General features: G+C 44.2%; 1 protein-coding gene across 1 annotated transcript in view; it reads right to left on the bottom strand.

The window, feature by feature from the left end:
* Nucleotides 1–14,436, bottom strand: part of FBL (fibrillarin) — a 234,594-nt gene that overhangs the window by 182,393 nt on the left and 37,765 nt on the right. The window contains exon 4 of the mRNA XM_044079354.1: nucleotides 9,703–9,835. Coding sequence (XP_043935289.1) covers nucleotides 9,703–9,835 — 133 coding nt within the window. The remainder of the gene's footprint in view (nucleotides 1–9,702; nucleotides 9,836–14,436) is intronic.

The following is a 14,436-nucleotide window of genomic DNA, read 5'->3' as shown; positions in this document are numbered from 1 at the left end:
TCAAAGCACTAAACAAACCCTGAGTGAAGGCCTGCCACTCACTCTGTGGAGACAAGAGAAACATTCTGTATTTTCTTTAATGGCACACCCCCCTTACAAAATCTGAAAGGCTCTGACCCAGCACAGCATAGCAGTAGGGACTTTAAGGGGAACCAGACAACAAAGCCAGGTGAATCACCAGGCATTCATTCACCTCAGGAGGAACATCCAGCGGAGTCTGGCCTAGGCTTGACTTGCCTAACAGAACAGGAAGTATGGTCATGCGAGGTGCCAAGGCCAAACAGACTGTTCGTGGCAGTGTTCGTGGCAGTCTTTATGGGAAATCCCACACTGGCATTTACCCTTCTAGGGAGGACATGAAACCCCACAAGCAACTAAAAGACAAGTAAAAAAAGGAACCCCAATGGGGCATTTATTTCCAACGGCTTGATGAAATCAGCAACAGAACATAGGCTATCAGACCGAAAATCAGATGGCATATGAACTGGCAGCAAAGAAGCTCTGAGGATGGTACATCTGGGCATCACCTTTATATCCTACGCAAAGCGAGGAGCTTGTGTGACATTCAGCATTCCTTAAAAGCAACCAAAGGCTTTGGTATACAGGCTGGATGTTGAGCTGCCTTAGGCAGGCGATCCCTAATAGGCTCATAGGTTCCTAGGGTCATACTAGGCTATTTGCCCTAGGGCATTTATAAGCCTAGTCAGAATGTGTTTGGCTTTCGCCACCCATTTTAAATTCATTTTGCTATGCCCTTTTTCGAGGTTAGTATACTGTGCCTCTGTCTAACAGTGACACAGAAGTGATACCCGGGGTAAACCTACGATCTCCCATCCACTCATCAAGATTCCTCTCGAAGAGAGTCAATGAGGGACTCTGCCTAACATGGACTGGGATTTTATTCCAGAGTGAAGGGAGCCTCTGGGTTATGAATCTGTCCCTCCAGCATGTCCTATTTATTTCAGTGCTGAGGTTCAAGTCTCGAGTGCGTAGCTCAATGGGATTTGGATTTTCTGAGGTGCAGCATGTCCATTAATTCTGGGTTGGACATGGCTTTATACGTCAGGCACAGATCGCCTCTGAACAGGCGGTATGCCACTGAGTAGAGCTTGAGTTTCTTTAACCGGGCAGCATATGGCATCTGTTTGAGCCCTTTGATCCTCTTGGTGAGGTACTTTTGGGGTCTTTCCAGTTGCTGCAGGTGTCTGGTAAGGTACATCCCAAAAGGGGCATTGTACTCAATTATGGGCCTGATGAGGGATGAGTAAAGAGGCACGATGACCTCCCCTGATCTAGATGAGAATCCCTTCATGATTAGGTGGGCTATATAAAATGTTTTTCTAACCACTTTGGCCACGTGGTTGTCAAATGAGAGATTGCCATCAACTTGGGTCCCCAGGTCCCTAATTACTTCTTCTGTACTTAATGGATTACCACCTATGTGGTAATTTGGGGGCACTTTGTTTTTGCCAAAGGGGACGACTATACACTTTTTGGCATTTAGCTTGAGGCCATGGCTCTGGCACTAGTTGTCTGTTTCTATGAGGCCCGTTTGGAGGATGCTGGTGTCGGCTGGAGAGTCGATTATGGCGCCCAGTTTGCAGTCATCTGCGAACTTGGTCAGCCACAGTCCTTCCGTGTTGGCCTGTACCTCTGAGAAATACATACCGAACAAGAGAGGTCCCAGGACTGAGCCTTGTGGGACACCATTTGTAACTGGTTTGGAGTCTGACATGGCTCCAGCAATTCTAACCATGTGGGTTCTGTCCTTGAGCCAGTTTGCAATCTATCTAGTGACATAAGGGTTTATATTTAAGCTGGTGAGCTTATCTATAATGCCCGAGTGGGGTATTGTATCGAAGGCTTTTGCGAGGTCCAGGTAGGCTGTGTGGACCACCTTCCCCTCGTCAATGGCCTTTGTTTCAAAGAAATCAACCAGGTTTAAGAGGCAGGATCTGCCCTTAAAGCCGAACTGGGTAGGATCCAGTGTCTGTAGGTCCTCAATATCTTTATTTATGAGGTCCATGATGATCCTTTCCATAGCTTTGCAGACCAAGCTAGTCAGGCTTATGGGGCGATAAGTTTCCAGGATCCGTTGAGGCACCACCTTTATGGAGAGGGACCACTGTTGCTGTACACCATTCTTTGGGCACATATCCTGTAGTAAGGCTGAAATTGAACAGTAGTTTGGGTTTAGCTCTGCTTGGAGTTCATGTAGGACGCAGCCCAGGACACCGTCTGGTCCCATTGATGCTGTTTTTTTGCTTTGGAGAGGGCAGCTCTTACCTGAGCATCTGAGATGTCAGGGGGGCAAGCACTCTGATTTGATATATATTTGCCCTTTTGGTGGGGAGGGGGGAGAAGTTTGCGCTGAACCTGTCAGCTAGGATGTTGGCAATGTCTGTGGGTTCAGTGCATTTTTGGTCATTTTGGACTAATTCTGAGCATATCTGGGAATTACCTCCCAGGTTCCTAACATAACTAAAGAAAGCCTTGTGATTATCCTTAGTGTCCTGTGCAATTTTTCTCTCGAAGCTGGCCTTAGACAATTTTATGAGTGCCCGTAGTTTTTTGTTAATACTGATCAGTGATGCCTTCCCTTTTTGGGATTTTGCTCTATCATTTAGTAGCTTCCTCCTTCTATTGTATAGCTTGTTTATGGCTAGGGTCCACCAGACAGGACGTCTGCCTTTGGAGGATTGGGTCTTGGTTTTATCTGGGATTGCATGATCCATGCATTCCTGAAGGTGTTCATAGAATGCGTTTATAAAGGATTCTGCGGTCTGGGCCGTATTTTCCACAGGCCCGGGGGCTTTGAAGGATTCCACCTCGGTTTTCAGGAGTGTGAAATTTGCTTTAGAGAAGTTTTTCACTGTGGTTTTCTGGGCAGTGGGTGGGGTCAGGATGTGAATATCCAGTGAGATTAGTTTATGGTCTGATCTTACCAGTGAGGGATACACTTCTGGTCTGGAGCATAGAGTCCCCATGCTGGTGATGATCAGGTCCAGTATGTTTTCCCCTCTTGTGGGAGTGGTAACAAGTTGTTCCATAGCATTTGAGTTTATAAATTCTAGGAACCTTTGGGCTAGGGTGTTGGAGCTAGAGTAATGCTCCCAGTCTATGTTTGGGTAGTTGAAGTCGCCCAAAAAGGAAGGACATCTGATAATTTATGGCCATCCTCAATGGCCCACCACTGGAGCACTCCTGCACTGATATTTTCCAGACAGTCCAGAGATGTGACAAGAAGCCAGCCATCCAAGCAGGGAAACAAGTATAGATCCTTCTACAAGACTCTAGCCACCAGTCAGTTTGATGAGGACTACAGCTATTAAAGTAGCAACACTTTTTTATTTCGGCTGTTCCCATTATGGGTCACCACAATGGATAATGTTTCCATTTCTTCCTGTCCTCTGCATCTTGCTTGGTCATACAAACTACCTGGCATGTCCTTCACCACATCCGTATACCTTACCTTAGGCCTTCCTCTTTTCCTCTTACCTGGCAGCTCCATCCTTAGTAGCATCCTTTTCCCAATATACCTTGCATCCCTCCTCAGCACATGACCAAAGCAATGCAATCTTGCCTCTCTGGCTTTGTCTCTAAACCGTCCAACCTGGGCTGACCTTCTAATATACTTATTCATAATCCTGTCTACCCTTGTCACACCCAATGCAAATCTTTGCATCTTTAACTCTGCCACGTCCAGCTCCGACTCCAATCTGTCAGTGCCACAGTCTCCAACCCACATAACAAAGCTCGTCTCACAACCTTCTTGTAGACCTTCCCTTTCATTCTTCTCCACCCTCACCACCCTCTGCCTGTTCTCTTCCACACCAGCCATTACTCTGAACTGTTGATCCCAAGTATTTAAACTCATCCACCTTAGCCAACTTTACTCTCTGCATACTCGCCATTCCTCTATCCTCCCTCTCATTCACACACATTCTTAGTCCTGATCTTCATTCCTCTCCTCTCCACAGCATTTCTCCACCTCTCCAAGGTCTCCTCAACCTCTTCCCTACTCTCACTACAGATCACAATGTCATCTGCAAACATCATAGTCTCCGGGGACTCCTGTCTGATCTAGTCTGTCAACCTATCACCATTGCAAATAAGAAAGGGCTCAGAGCTGATCCTTGATGTAATTCCACCTCCATCTTAAACGCATTTGTCACTCCCACCACAGACATCACCACTGAGCACTGGAAATGATGCATCCCTGGAGTGAATCAGTGGAATCCTTTGAACGACCCAAACACCTATTTTCCAAAAGGAGCCCATATCCAAAAAGACAGTATATGGACACACTGCAGCAGCAGGTGGGGGGCAACTCTGCAGTGTCACTACTGAACACCAGATATACCACGTGTGATGGCTGTAGTCTCTGGGGTGCAGAGAGATGGAAACATTCTGCCTCCTTCAAGACCAAGAGAAGGCAGGAGTAAAATCTCTACGCCTGTTCCAAATATAGGATGATCTTTACAGCCCCATTTACAAGCACAGTACGGGCTTATTTCAAAAGCGCTGCTGAGGTCGCCTAATCCTCCATCAGCACTCATTATGGGAAGTAAAGGCATGCAACTGCCACAATATGCCTACCCCATATTGAAATTATGCTGAGTGGGACTTGAGCTTGAAATAACCACTACTTACCTCCTACTTCGTACCGCTACCCAAAATATGGACAACACCATGACAATGCAGCAATCGATTTAAATACTGATTAACAGAACCAATTATAGAAGTGCAGTCAGTAAGGTAACAGAACTGTCTTAATATAGGACAAATGTAACAAAAGCTACAGTTGAAAATTAAGATGTTCACAAAACTTGCTTTGTTACAAAACTACAGTATTAGAATGGAGTGCGTGTCATACTTCCCATTAGTTACTGTGTACATTTGTTTTTCAAAAATAATTTTATGCAACTACTGAAATACACAAACTAACATGCAAGAAAGTTTAAATTTTTCTTTCAATTGTTTCAGCAGGTTAACTACTACTTTTGTGCAGTAGTAACTGCAGAATGCCTACACACACCTAATCTGCACCATCCTTTTTAAAAAGATGTACTATTTTTGCCCTTATCTACTAAGCAAATGAATAAAAATGCCTGCTTTAATCACTGCTGCTGTCTCCTTCTTTCAAGGAAAGGAAGAGCACAGGACTTCAGTGATTACTGTTAACATCTTAACCCCTCTGTTGGGCAGACTGTCTTCCAGAATAAATAAATTTTCAAAACAAAGGATGTATTTCAGCCAAAGGCAAGCACGGTCCTTATGTAAAACATTTCACCAAACTTTCAAAAGCGTACTTCCTACACCAGCAACCCACGTGAACACTGTGAAAATGTCGAAGTTGTTCTTATTAGAAGAACAGACACTAGTCTAAAAAGTAAACATTTCAGAAAAATCACCATAGGTTGGTACTAAGCTATTGGCCCTAGGGCCTATATAAGCTTAGCGAAAAAGATACCATGGCTTTCGCCACCCAAGAAAATTATTTTCCTGTGACCCTGTCGAGCAGAGCCACAGAAATGATTCACGGGGTGAATTTCCTATCTTCCACCCAATCAAGATTTTTCTTGAAGAGTGCTAATGTGGAGCTTTGTTCGACATAGACAGGTAGTTTTTCCAGAGTATGGGAGGTCTCTGGGACAGGAATCTATCCCTCCAGCATGTTCTGGTTTATTGTGGTGACATGGTTTAGGCCCCTAGAGCATGTAGCTCGGAGGGATTGGGATTTCTTTAAGTGGAGCATGTCCAACATATCTGTGTTTGACATAGCTTTGTATGTTAGGTAGAGATCGCCTCAGAGTAGGCGATATGCAACAGAGTAAAGTTGGAGCTTGAGACAGTCTGTGCAGGGCATCTGTTTGAGGCCGGTAATCCTCTTTGTGAGGTATTTCTGCGGCCTTTCTAGTTGTTGTAGCTGTCTTGTGAGGTACATACCAAAAGGGGCGTTGTACTCTATAATGGGTCTACGGAGTGACGAGTAGAGTGGTACAATAACCTTTTTTCTTGGATGAGAAACCCTTTGTGATGAGGTGTGCCACGTAGAAGGATTTCCTGCCTATTGCGGCAATATGATTATCAAAACGAGAGACTACTGTCCACCTGTATCCCAAGGTCTCATCACACTTTTGGTGTTAAGTAAACTACCGCCTATGTGGTAGTTCATGGGTACAGAGTTTTTACCAAAAGGGATGACGAGGCACTTTTTGGCATTGAGCTTGAGGCCATGGCTTCGACACCAGGCATCTCTCTCAGTGAAGCCCTTTTGTAGGTTGTCCACATAGTTAGGCATTTCAATTATGGCTCCTAGTTTGCAGTCATCTGCAAACTTTGTTAGCCATGTTAGCCTGTACTTCTGAGAAGTAGATACCAAATAGGAGAGGACCCAGGACTGACCCCTGTGGTACTCCTTATCACTGGTCTGAAGTTGGATTTTGAGTCTGCTACTTTCACAGTGTGGGTTCTCTCTGAGCCAGTTGGTAACCCATCTTGTGACAGGGATTTATACCTAGTTTAGAGTGTTTATCTATAATTCCAGAGTGGGGGATGGTGTCGAAAGTCTTGGCGAGATCTAGATAGACTGTGTGAACCACCTTACCCTCATCTACGGCTTTCGTGACTGCTTCAAAGTCGTCTATCAGGTTTAGGAGACCTGATCTGCGTTTTACAAACCTGAACTGGGTGGGGTCCAGAGTTTGGAGATTACCAATGTCATTGTTTATAAGTTCCATGATGATATGTTCCATAGCCTTGCAGACCAGGCTCATCAGGCTAATGGGGTGCTAGTTCCCGGGATCCGTGCTGGCTCCCCCTTTGTGGAGTGGGATAACAGTCGCTGTGCACCACTCAGTTGGCACAAAACCTGAGGTTAGGTTATGATTGAACATGGTACTTAGGTGGGGTGCCAGTTCGTTCTGTAGTTAGTGTAGAACGCAGCCTGGGATGTTGCCAGGTCCCATTGACGCTGTGTTCTTGGCTTTGGAGAGAGTAGTTTTTACCTGTGCAGCCGTGATTACAGGAACTTTGTACTCTTCCCGTATAGAGATTGGGCCCTTTAGGGGGTGAGGGGGTAAAGTTATCACTGAACCTATCTGCCAGGATGTTGGCAATATCAGTTGGCTCTGTATATTTAGTGCCATTGTGCTGCAACTCCGAGCAGATCCAAGTGTTGCCACTGAAATTCTTGACATAACTATAGAATGCTTTGTGGTTGTCTTGAGAATTGGTGACAATTTTGTTTTCCTAACTAGCTTTGGGAGGATTTTATGAGGGATCTCAGCTTTTTACTGAGGCTGACCAGGGAGTTCTTCCAATCATGGGATTTTACTCTTTTTTGCAACAGTTTCTTTCTTCTGTAGTAGAGTTTATGTCAGGGGACCACCAGATTAGCTGCCTTTTTTTGGAGGATAGCATCTTGGTTCTGTTAGGGATTGCACGATCCATGCACTTGTGTAAATGCTTATAAAGTGCATTTGTGTAGGATTCAGCAGTCGTACCGCTATTGTCCATCTGCATGAGTGTCTAAGTTTGCCACTTCTGTCTTAAGAAGCACGAAGTTGGTTTTGGAGAAATTTTCTACGGTGGTTTCCCTAATGGGGGATGGGGTTGGGATGTGGATGTCTAGGGTGATTAGCTTGCGGGTGGATCTGACCAACAAGGAATTGACCTCTGGTGTGGAACACCGGTTGCCCATGTTGGTAATGACCAGGTCTACGATATCGCTTCCCCTGGTGGGGGTGTGGATAAGTTGATCCAAGACGTTGGAATTTATGAATTCCAGAAAACATTGAGCAAAAGAGTTGATACACGAGTAGTTTTCCCAGTTAACCGTATCCTATGGAATTTATATCTGGTACTGATACAACTTAATCACAAGAAACAGCAATACATGCATTACCCTCCACAACCTTAGAGACCCCTTAGAAATAAGGGGCTGAATAGTGAGGCTACTGTAAGTGATGATTTACAAACAGATGCAACTTGACAGCTGTACCTAGGATTTAGGTCAATAAGAGGCCTGGCAACCAACATAATAGAAACACTGAAAAAAGCATGGGACCATACACAGAGTGAATTTCTGTCAATACTGCTTTCTAGTTACAGGAATGGAGCTGAAGGTCCTTTGGGCATTATCGAATGCTATGTTGCAGTGCTGAGTTGTTAATGCCCAATAAGTGTAAAGCTGACTGGTATATGAAATATGTGCTGCAGTTTATTTAAAGGTTCCAACCCTCTATTTTGCATGTCATGCTAGTGCAGTTATTGTGTTATAAACTACTACAGAACAATGAGAGAAGCATCCAACAGAAAAGGAGATTCAACATTTAGAGCCAACTGCTACCCTCTGACGCATCTACAATCAGTGGGGTTTGGCTTTGTTGACCGGAATATACCCATAAAAGGACTTAAAGGAGAAAAACAAAGGCATTCAGGTGCCATACAGCTGAAGGACTGATGTATCCTTAAGGGGCCATCAGCATACATCATCCCATGGACCTCTACTACAGGAGGTTTAAGGTTATTACACACAGTGAAGATCTTGCTTGGGTGGGTATTTTTTGCAGCACACACATGCATTACATCTAAATATTGCTATGAAAACAGGAGAAAGCAAAACTGCACAGCAAAGACTGATGGATGTCCACAGACAAGACAGATGTACAGCTATCTATATAAAGGACATCTAATGAGGACTTTCACAATACAAACTGGCACTGCTCTGGTGCTAGAGAGTTAAGCTCTATTCCAATGATACAATGCCCTATTTGTCCTCGCCCAAGCACCAGACTCTACTAATGTCCGCATCCTCTCTCCATGGAGAGAGAGGGATTAAATCACAAAAATTACTTTAACTGCATTAAAAGCCCTGTCCCGCTACTCAGTCCTACAGGCTGCTGACAGTATCTTTGTCTCTAATAGAGAGACTACTGACTACATCCTTGCAGACCTTATCCACAAGTCAAATAATGCCACAAATACCTGCGCTGCAGACCTCAATCTCTGGCAACTTTAATAAAATATATAGGAGAAATAGACATGTCAGACAAAGAATATCATGTCTCTGGAACTATCTTCTCCACGTGAAGTTAAGCAAATCTCTTACTTTATTCAAGCATAACATGGATGCATGGATTGAAAATGTAAGTTTACCCCTGGTTTAGCCCCCCCCCCCCCATCCCTAAAGGAAAAGGGTAGCATGTAAATACATGCTGCATTCAGATTATTCATACTTGGGATCATCTCACTTGATGTAATAAGACTTCGGCAAAACACAAGGTCGTTGGTACTAAACTGCAGAGGCTATAAAACTTAATGGAATTGCATAGCTAGGCTGCTAAATGTCCCCACAGATCAACATCTTAATAAGTACCTATGAATAATTGTAGCAAATCTGTTATTTAATAGACTGGAAAAGAAAATGTGCTTAAAAAAGCTACAGCACGTACCAATGTTAAGCTTTGATTTATTGCAAAAAAGCAGTTTAACTGTCACTGCAAAGAGAATTTAAAGTAAACAAAAACAGTCAAAAAAAACACACACACACACACACACACACACACACACACACACACACACACACACACACACACACCCTCTCTACTTGGCATTGTTTCCTCCAACTTTATAAAATTTAATTAAGCAACTGGTTCTTTTCATTGTGGTTCGAATAAAACTTTTCTGCACAATTACCTACTAACATCCGGTACTTGTGTGGATGCCTTGCATCTTCAATAATGGGGATGATGTTTGTACGCTTCTTTGCTACATTAATAAGATCACGCCCAGAACGGTGAGAAAACTCCACAGCATAAACCAGGCCTTCCTTTAAAAATAAGGAAAAGATAAATTACATTCAAGACACATTTTACTAAATGATACTAACAGGTAACTAAACTTACAGTAATCACCAGTTTGACCACAACATACATTTTTTTTGCTCATTTTATTTTTAGACTAGTCAAAAATAATTTGATACATAATTCTATCAGCTGTATAAATAAATGTAAAATACAGGCTTGTGTTTTTAAATGTTAAGAAAACACTGTAAAATATAAACTTCAAGATTGTTGCAACATTGCCATCTGCTGTAAGGAAAACCAAGCCAAGTATTTCAAATGCGTGTCTTTACATTGAAAAGATCTTATGAATCTCTTTAATGTTAGAATTCGGCTCCAGGGTGGCTGGATGAAGATTTCATGCCCATTGTTTTAAGGCTAAAGTTTATGGCCAGAATTTAGATGTGGAATGTGTTTTATTGCTCTGGTTTCTGCTAGAATGTACATGTAAAATGTCTATTGTAAGTTTCTGTGCAGGTGTTTTCCCAGGCAAACAAACTGCAGTCTAAGTGTCAAAAATAATGTAATTTGGGGAGGGACCCAGCACACGTTTGTTAGTAATTTTTAAAATACTATTTCTCAGAAGAGACTGGAAGCATTTGGACTTTGGACATCTAACTTATCAGCACTCTGCCTTGTGCTCACATGTAAGTTTTAGCACTGTGGTTTCTTGTAGGAATAAAAGCTAGTAAAGATTAATTAGGTATTTTTCTTTGAAATCAGACCTGTCCTACTGTATTATTTTAAGTTTGTGTGATCTCTGAACTCTCAGATATCGCTGTGGTGTAGTAGTTTTGTCTTGTGTTATATTTATTAAATATTTTTAAAACCTTCTACCTGTGGCTGATTTGTGTAGAGAAGCTACAGTACATTGCATATTTATAGAGGTTATTGTAATAGGCCACTCTAAAGTAAGCCTTGACTGTTAGTCATACTACCATTGGATATTAATATTGCACAGTAATTGTACACCCTTTTAAGGGCCTTTTAGTAGCTGATATTAACTGCGTAACGGCAGTAATTACTACCGTATAGTCTGGGTAAAGGGGCACAGTTGGAGAATCTGTGTCAGCCTTTCCCAGGAGTGTCTGTGAAGTTGTATAAATACTTACATCAAAGCGTGTGTGTGTGTGTGTGTGTGTGTGTGTGTGTGTGTGTGTGTGTGTGTGTGAGCCAGCTACTTGGCAGGGACACAAAGCACTGGTTGGACAGAGAGGGTACTGGAGGTTTTAGTTTGGCCAGTTAGGCTGAGACCTGGACCCTATAGCTGTGCCAGTGGGGAGTCTTGTTGGGGAACTGGTGAGCAAGGGAGCAACCAGCCCCAGACTGACTGTGTTCTCTGTGTGCACTTAAGGGAAATTGTACTTTACTGTATGTATTAGTTATCCTTTCCTCTTCTATGAGGCAACCTCCCTGGTGTTAGTGGTGAGGATTGAGGCTCCTTGGTTGCTGGGCCAGGGCACGGTAGTCACACCAAGTACCTTGCTGGGGATCCTTTTTTCTTGCACTAACAGATGTCCGAAAAAGTTAATTGTCTCGCCTGTGGAAAGCAGATCCCACACAGACATTTCATTCATACTGAGTCACTTGTTTAGGCTCAGACCACAACGTCCCCGTTGCCGGTTCTGTGCCCTCTAACGCGAGAACCATTCGTTGTAGCGCTCTTATTGCAGACAGGCATTTTAGTCTTCAGTCTTCGCATTCCAATATGGCGTCAACCAGCCAACAATTCACAGACATGCCGAAAAAACGCAGCAATAGAGACAGACTACATAAGGTTAAGCCTTCCAATGACTCTACCACTAAGCAGGTAGTCTGTTCTCTGGAATTCAGCAAGGCACATTTGCAGCCCTTAATGCCAGATAGGATATCTACGCAGGCCTCTACAGAGACCCTTTCGGAGTCCAGTATGCCACAGAAATCTTCTTAGTCTTCCGAGCCTTTGGTCGTCTCTGCCTCGGTAGGGTCCAGAGCTGTGAGGCAGGCACCGGCTTCCGAGGAGGCCTTTCACACTACCGAATATAGACAAAAAACAGTGTCTTCTCATCAGACTACTGTTTCCCTCAGAGCGAAGGATACTCTTTGGCATAGAAGCAAGGCCACTCCTAGAAAATCTACCTCTAGCCACCATCTTACTCCTGCTCCACCACCCCAAGCCCAAATGCTTAAAATGGTGGAGGATCTTACCACCCTTATCAGGGGTAGTTGGCCACAACTTCTAAAAGGAAGAGACTCTTCTCCTGAAATAATGACAGAACAGGATTCTGAGGAATCTGATTATTCAGATTTTGAAGAGGAGCAATCTCTGACTGCTTTTGAGGATTCAAATGCAGAGAAATCCATTCCTTCTGCCTCCCCACCAGAAGAGCTTTCCTTTAGGGAACCCTTCACACCCTCAGGGAACATTTCCCCTGGGAATCCAGGACTTCCCTCAATCTAAGAAAAGACTACGTCTCTAGACCTGCCCCAGCCCAGACCCTTGGCCATCCTCCCTATCTTAGAGGTGGTGGATAATGTCTTCCATGAATCCAGGGTAGCCCCCTACACCCTCCCACCTGCTCCCAGTAAACCTGACAGGTACTACAGAGTACCAGATTCTCTCAAATATCTGTACAGAAATCCTGCTGCAGACCCAGAGGTCATTACACAGGGACCAAAAGAAGTAAAGGCTAGTTCTGCAAAGAATCCCATTCCTTCTGACAAGGATTCCAGAGCTCTGGACAGACTGGGTAAAAAAGTATACACCTCTGCAAACTTAACAGAGCACTCAACTGTCGGCTCCATATGTTAAAATATCAACACACTTAACTGATTTACTGCACTCTACTAGTCAAATGGCCAAACACTCATTACACTGTGGATAAGATGCCCTAGAAGCCTCAAGCAAGGCAGCAGTGTCAGGATCTGTCATTAGGAGACATGCATGGTTGAAGGAACATCCTCTCACTGATCATGTCAAGTCTAAATTAATTGATGCACCCTTGGATAAGGGCTGCTTGTTTGGGGTAAAAGCAGAAGAGGTGCTTAAAAGATGGAAGACAAAGCAAAATATATGCAAACAGTAAAAGATTCTTTCAGGTACAACCTCCTAGGTTCAGCAGGAATTTTCCCCCTAAGCACTGGTCCTTTCCTGCACCCTAGTAGACAGGGGTAAGAAAAGCCCTGCAGGGACAGAACACCCAGACTCCTATCCCAGGGACAGCAGAGAACCAAACACTGGACCACTTCCGCCCTAAAGGCAGGGAGTTCTAAGTCATCCCTCTATGGCAAAAACTCTCAATGACTCCCTCTCCCCCCTCTGCCCTCCTTTCACTCATCAAAGCTAGGAGGAAGGCTCTCCCTCTGCAAAGGAAATGGACACTAACAAAGGACCAATCCGTCTTAAAGATTATTTTTCAAGGATACAAATTCTCTTTCAATGAACTCCCAATTCCAAGAGGGTACCCAGACTTGCCTCCAAATCAGTGGGAAGAGGCATTGAAAAGTCCAAACTTTCATATCCCAAGGGGCAGTTGAACCCGTCCCCTCAGATCAAACATGCAAAGGCTTTTATTCCAGACTATTCCTTGTTCCCACAAGAGGGAGGCACTTTGCACGCCATCCTGGATCTATCCATTCTGAACACCTCCCTGGTGGTCCCCAAATTCAACATGCTAACTTTGCAGCAACTGCTGCCTATGCTGACAAAAATGCCTGGTTTGTGACCCTAGACCTAAAGGATACCCATCTCCACATCCCCATAAGGGAATCCTGCAAGAAATTCCTGTGCTTCAGAGCAGGATCACAACACTTTCAGTTCTCTGCATGACCCTTTGGTTTATCTACTGCTACCAGAGTATTCACCAAATGCTTAGCCCCAGCCACAGCATTTTGTAGACAGAAATATATAGATCTACCCTTATATCTGGATGACTGCCTCATTCAGGCAGAGTGCAAAGAAAAGCTGCTCCAGTGGCTCCTCTTTGTCAAAACCCTCCTAACCTCCTTAGGGTACACCATCAAAGAGAAGAAATCAAAGCAAACACCCTCCAGATAGATCATTTTCTTGTGAGCACTGCTGGACACAGCATCCCAAATGGCCTTCCTATCTCCAGAAAAGCACAGCTTCCTGCCTCTCTATTTTACCCAGCTGGCTTCCAGAAGTCACTTCACTGCGAAGTTCCTGCAAGCCTTGGGGTACATGGCATCCTGCATCCTTCTAATTCCTCTGGTCAGGCTTCACATGAGGAAAACTTCAGTGGTATCTAAAGAACCTTTGGTGTCAGCACTCTCAGTCTCTAGAGAATTCTCTCCCTCTGATCCCCTGTATAAGGGCAGAGTTTCTCTGGTGGGCAGAGGCCTGTGCCAAGAACAAGGGTCTTCCCTTCATCCTCTGCCCATCCGGACAGACCATTACCACCAACGCCTCAGACATTGCTTGGGGCACTCACCTAGCAGGCAGGTGCACCCAAGGTCTTTGGGGTGCCCAGCACCTTCCCTTACACATCAACCAGAAGGAAATGATAGCAGTACCAAAAGCACAGACATCTTTCAAGCCCCGTCTCGAGCTAGGAGTTCTCCTTATCAAAACAGACACCACCACAGTAAT

Source organism: Protopterus annectens, chromosome 8.part0, assembly GCF_019279795.1.
Source record: "Protopterus annectens isolate FY-2018-M chromosome 8.part0, PAN1.0, whole genome shotgun sequence".
NCBI lineage: Eukaryota > Metazoa > Chordata > Ceratodontiformes > Protopteridae > Protopterus > Protopterus annectens.
Note: the sequence above shows the minus strand (reverse complement) of the source record. Positions and strands in the feature narration are given on the sequence as shown.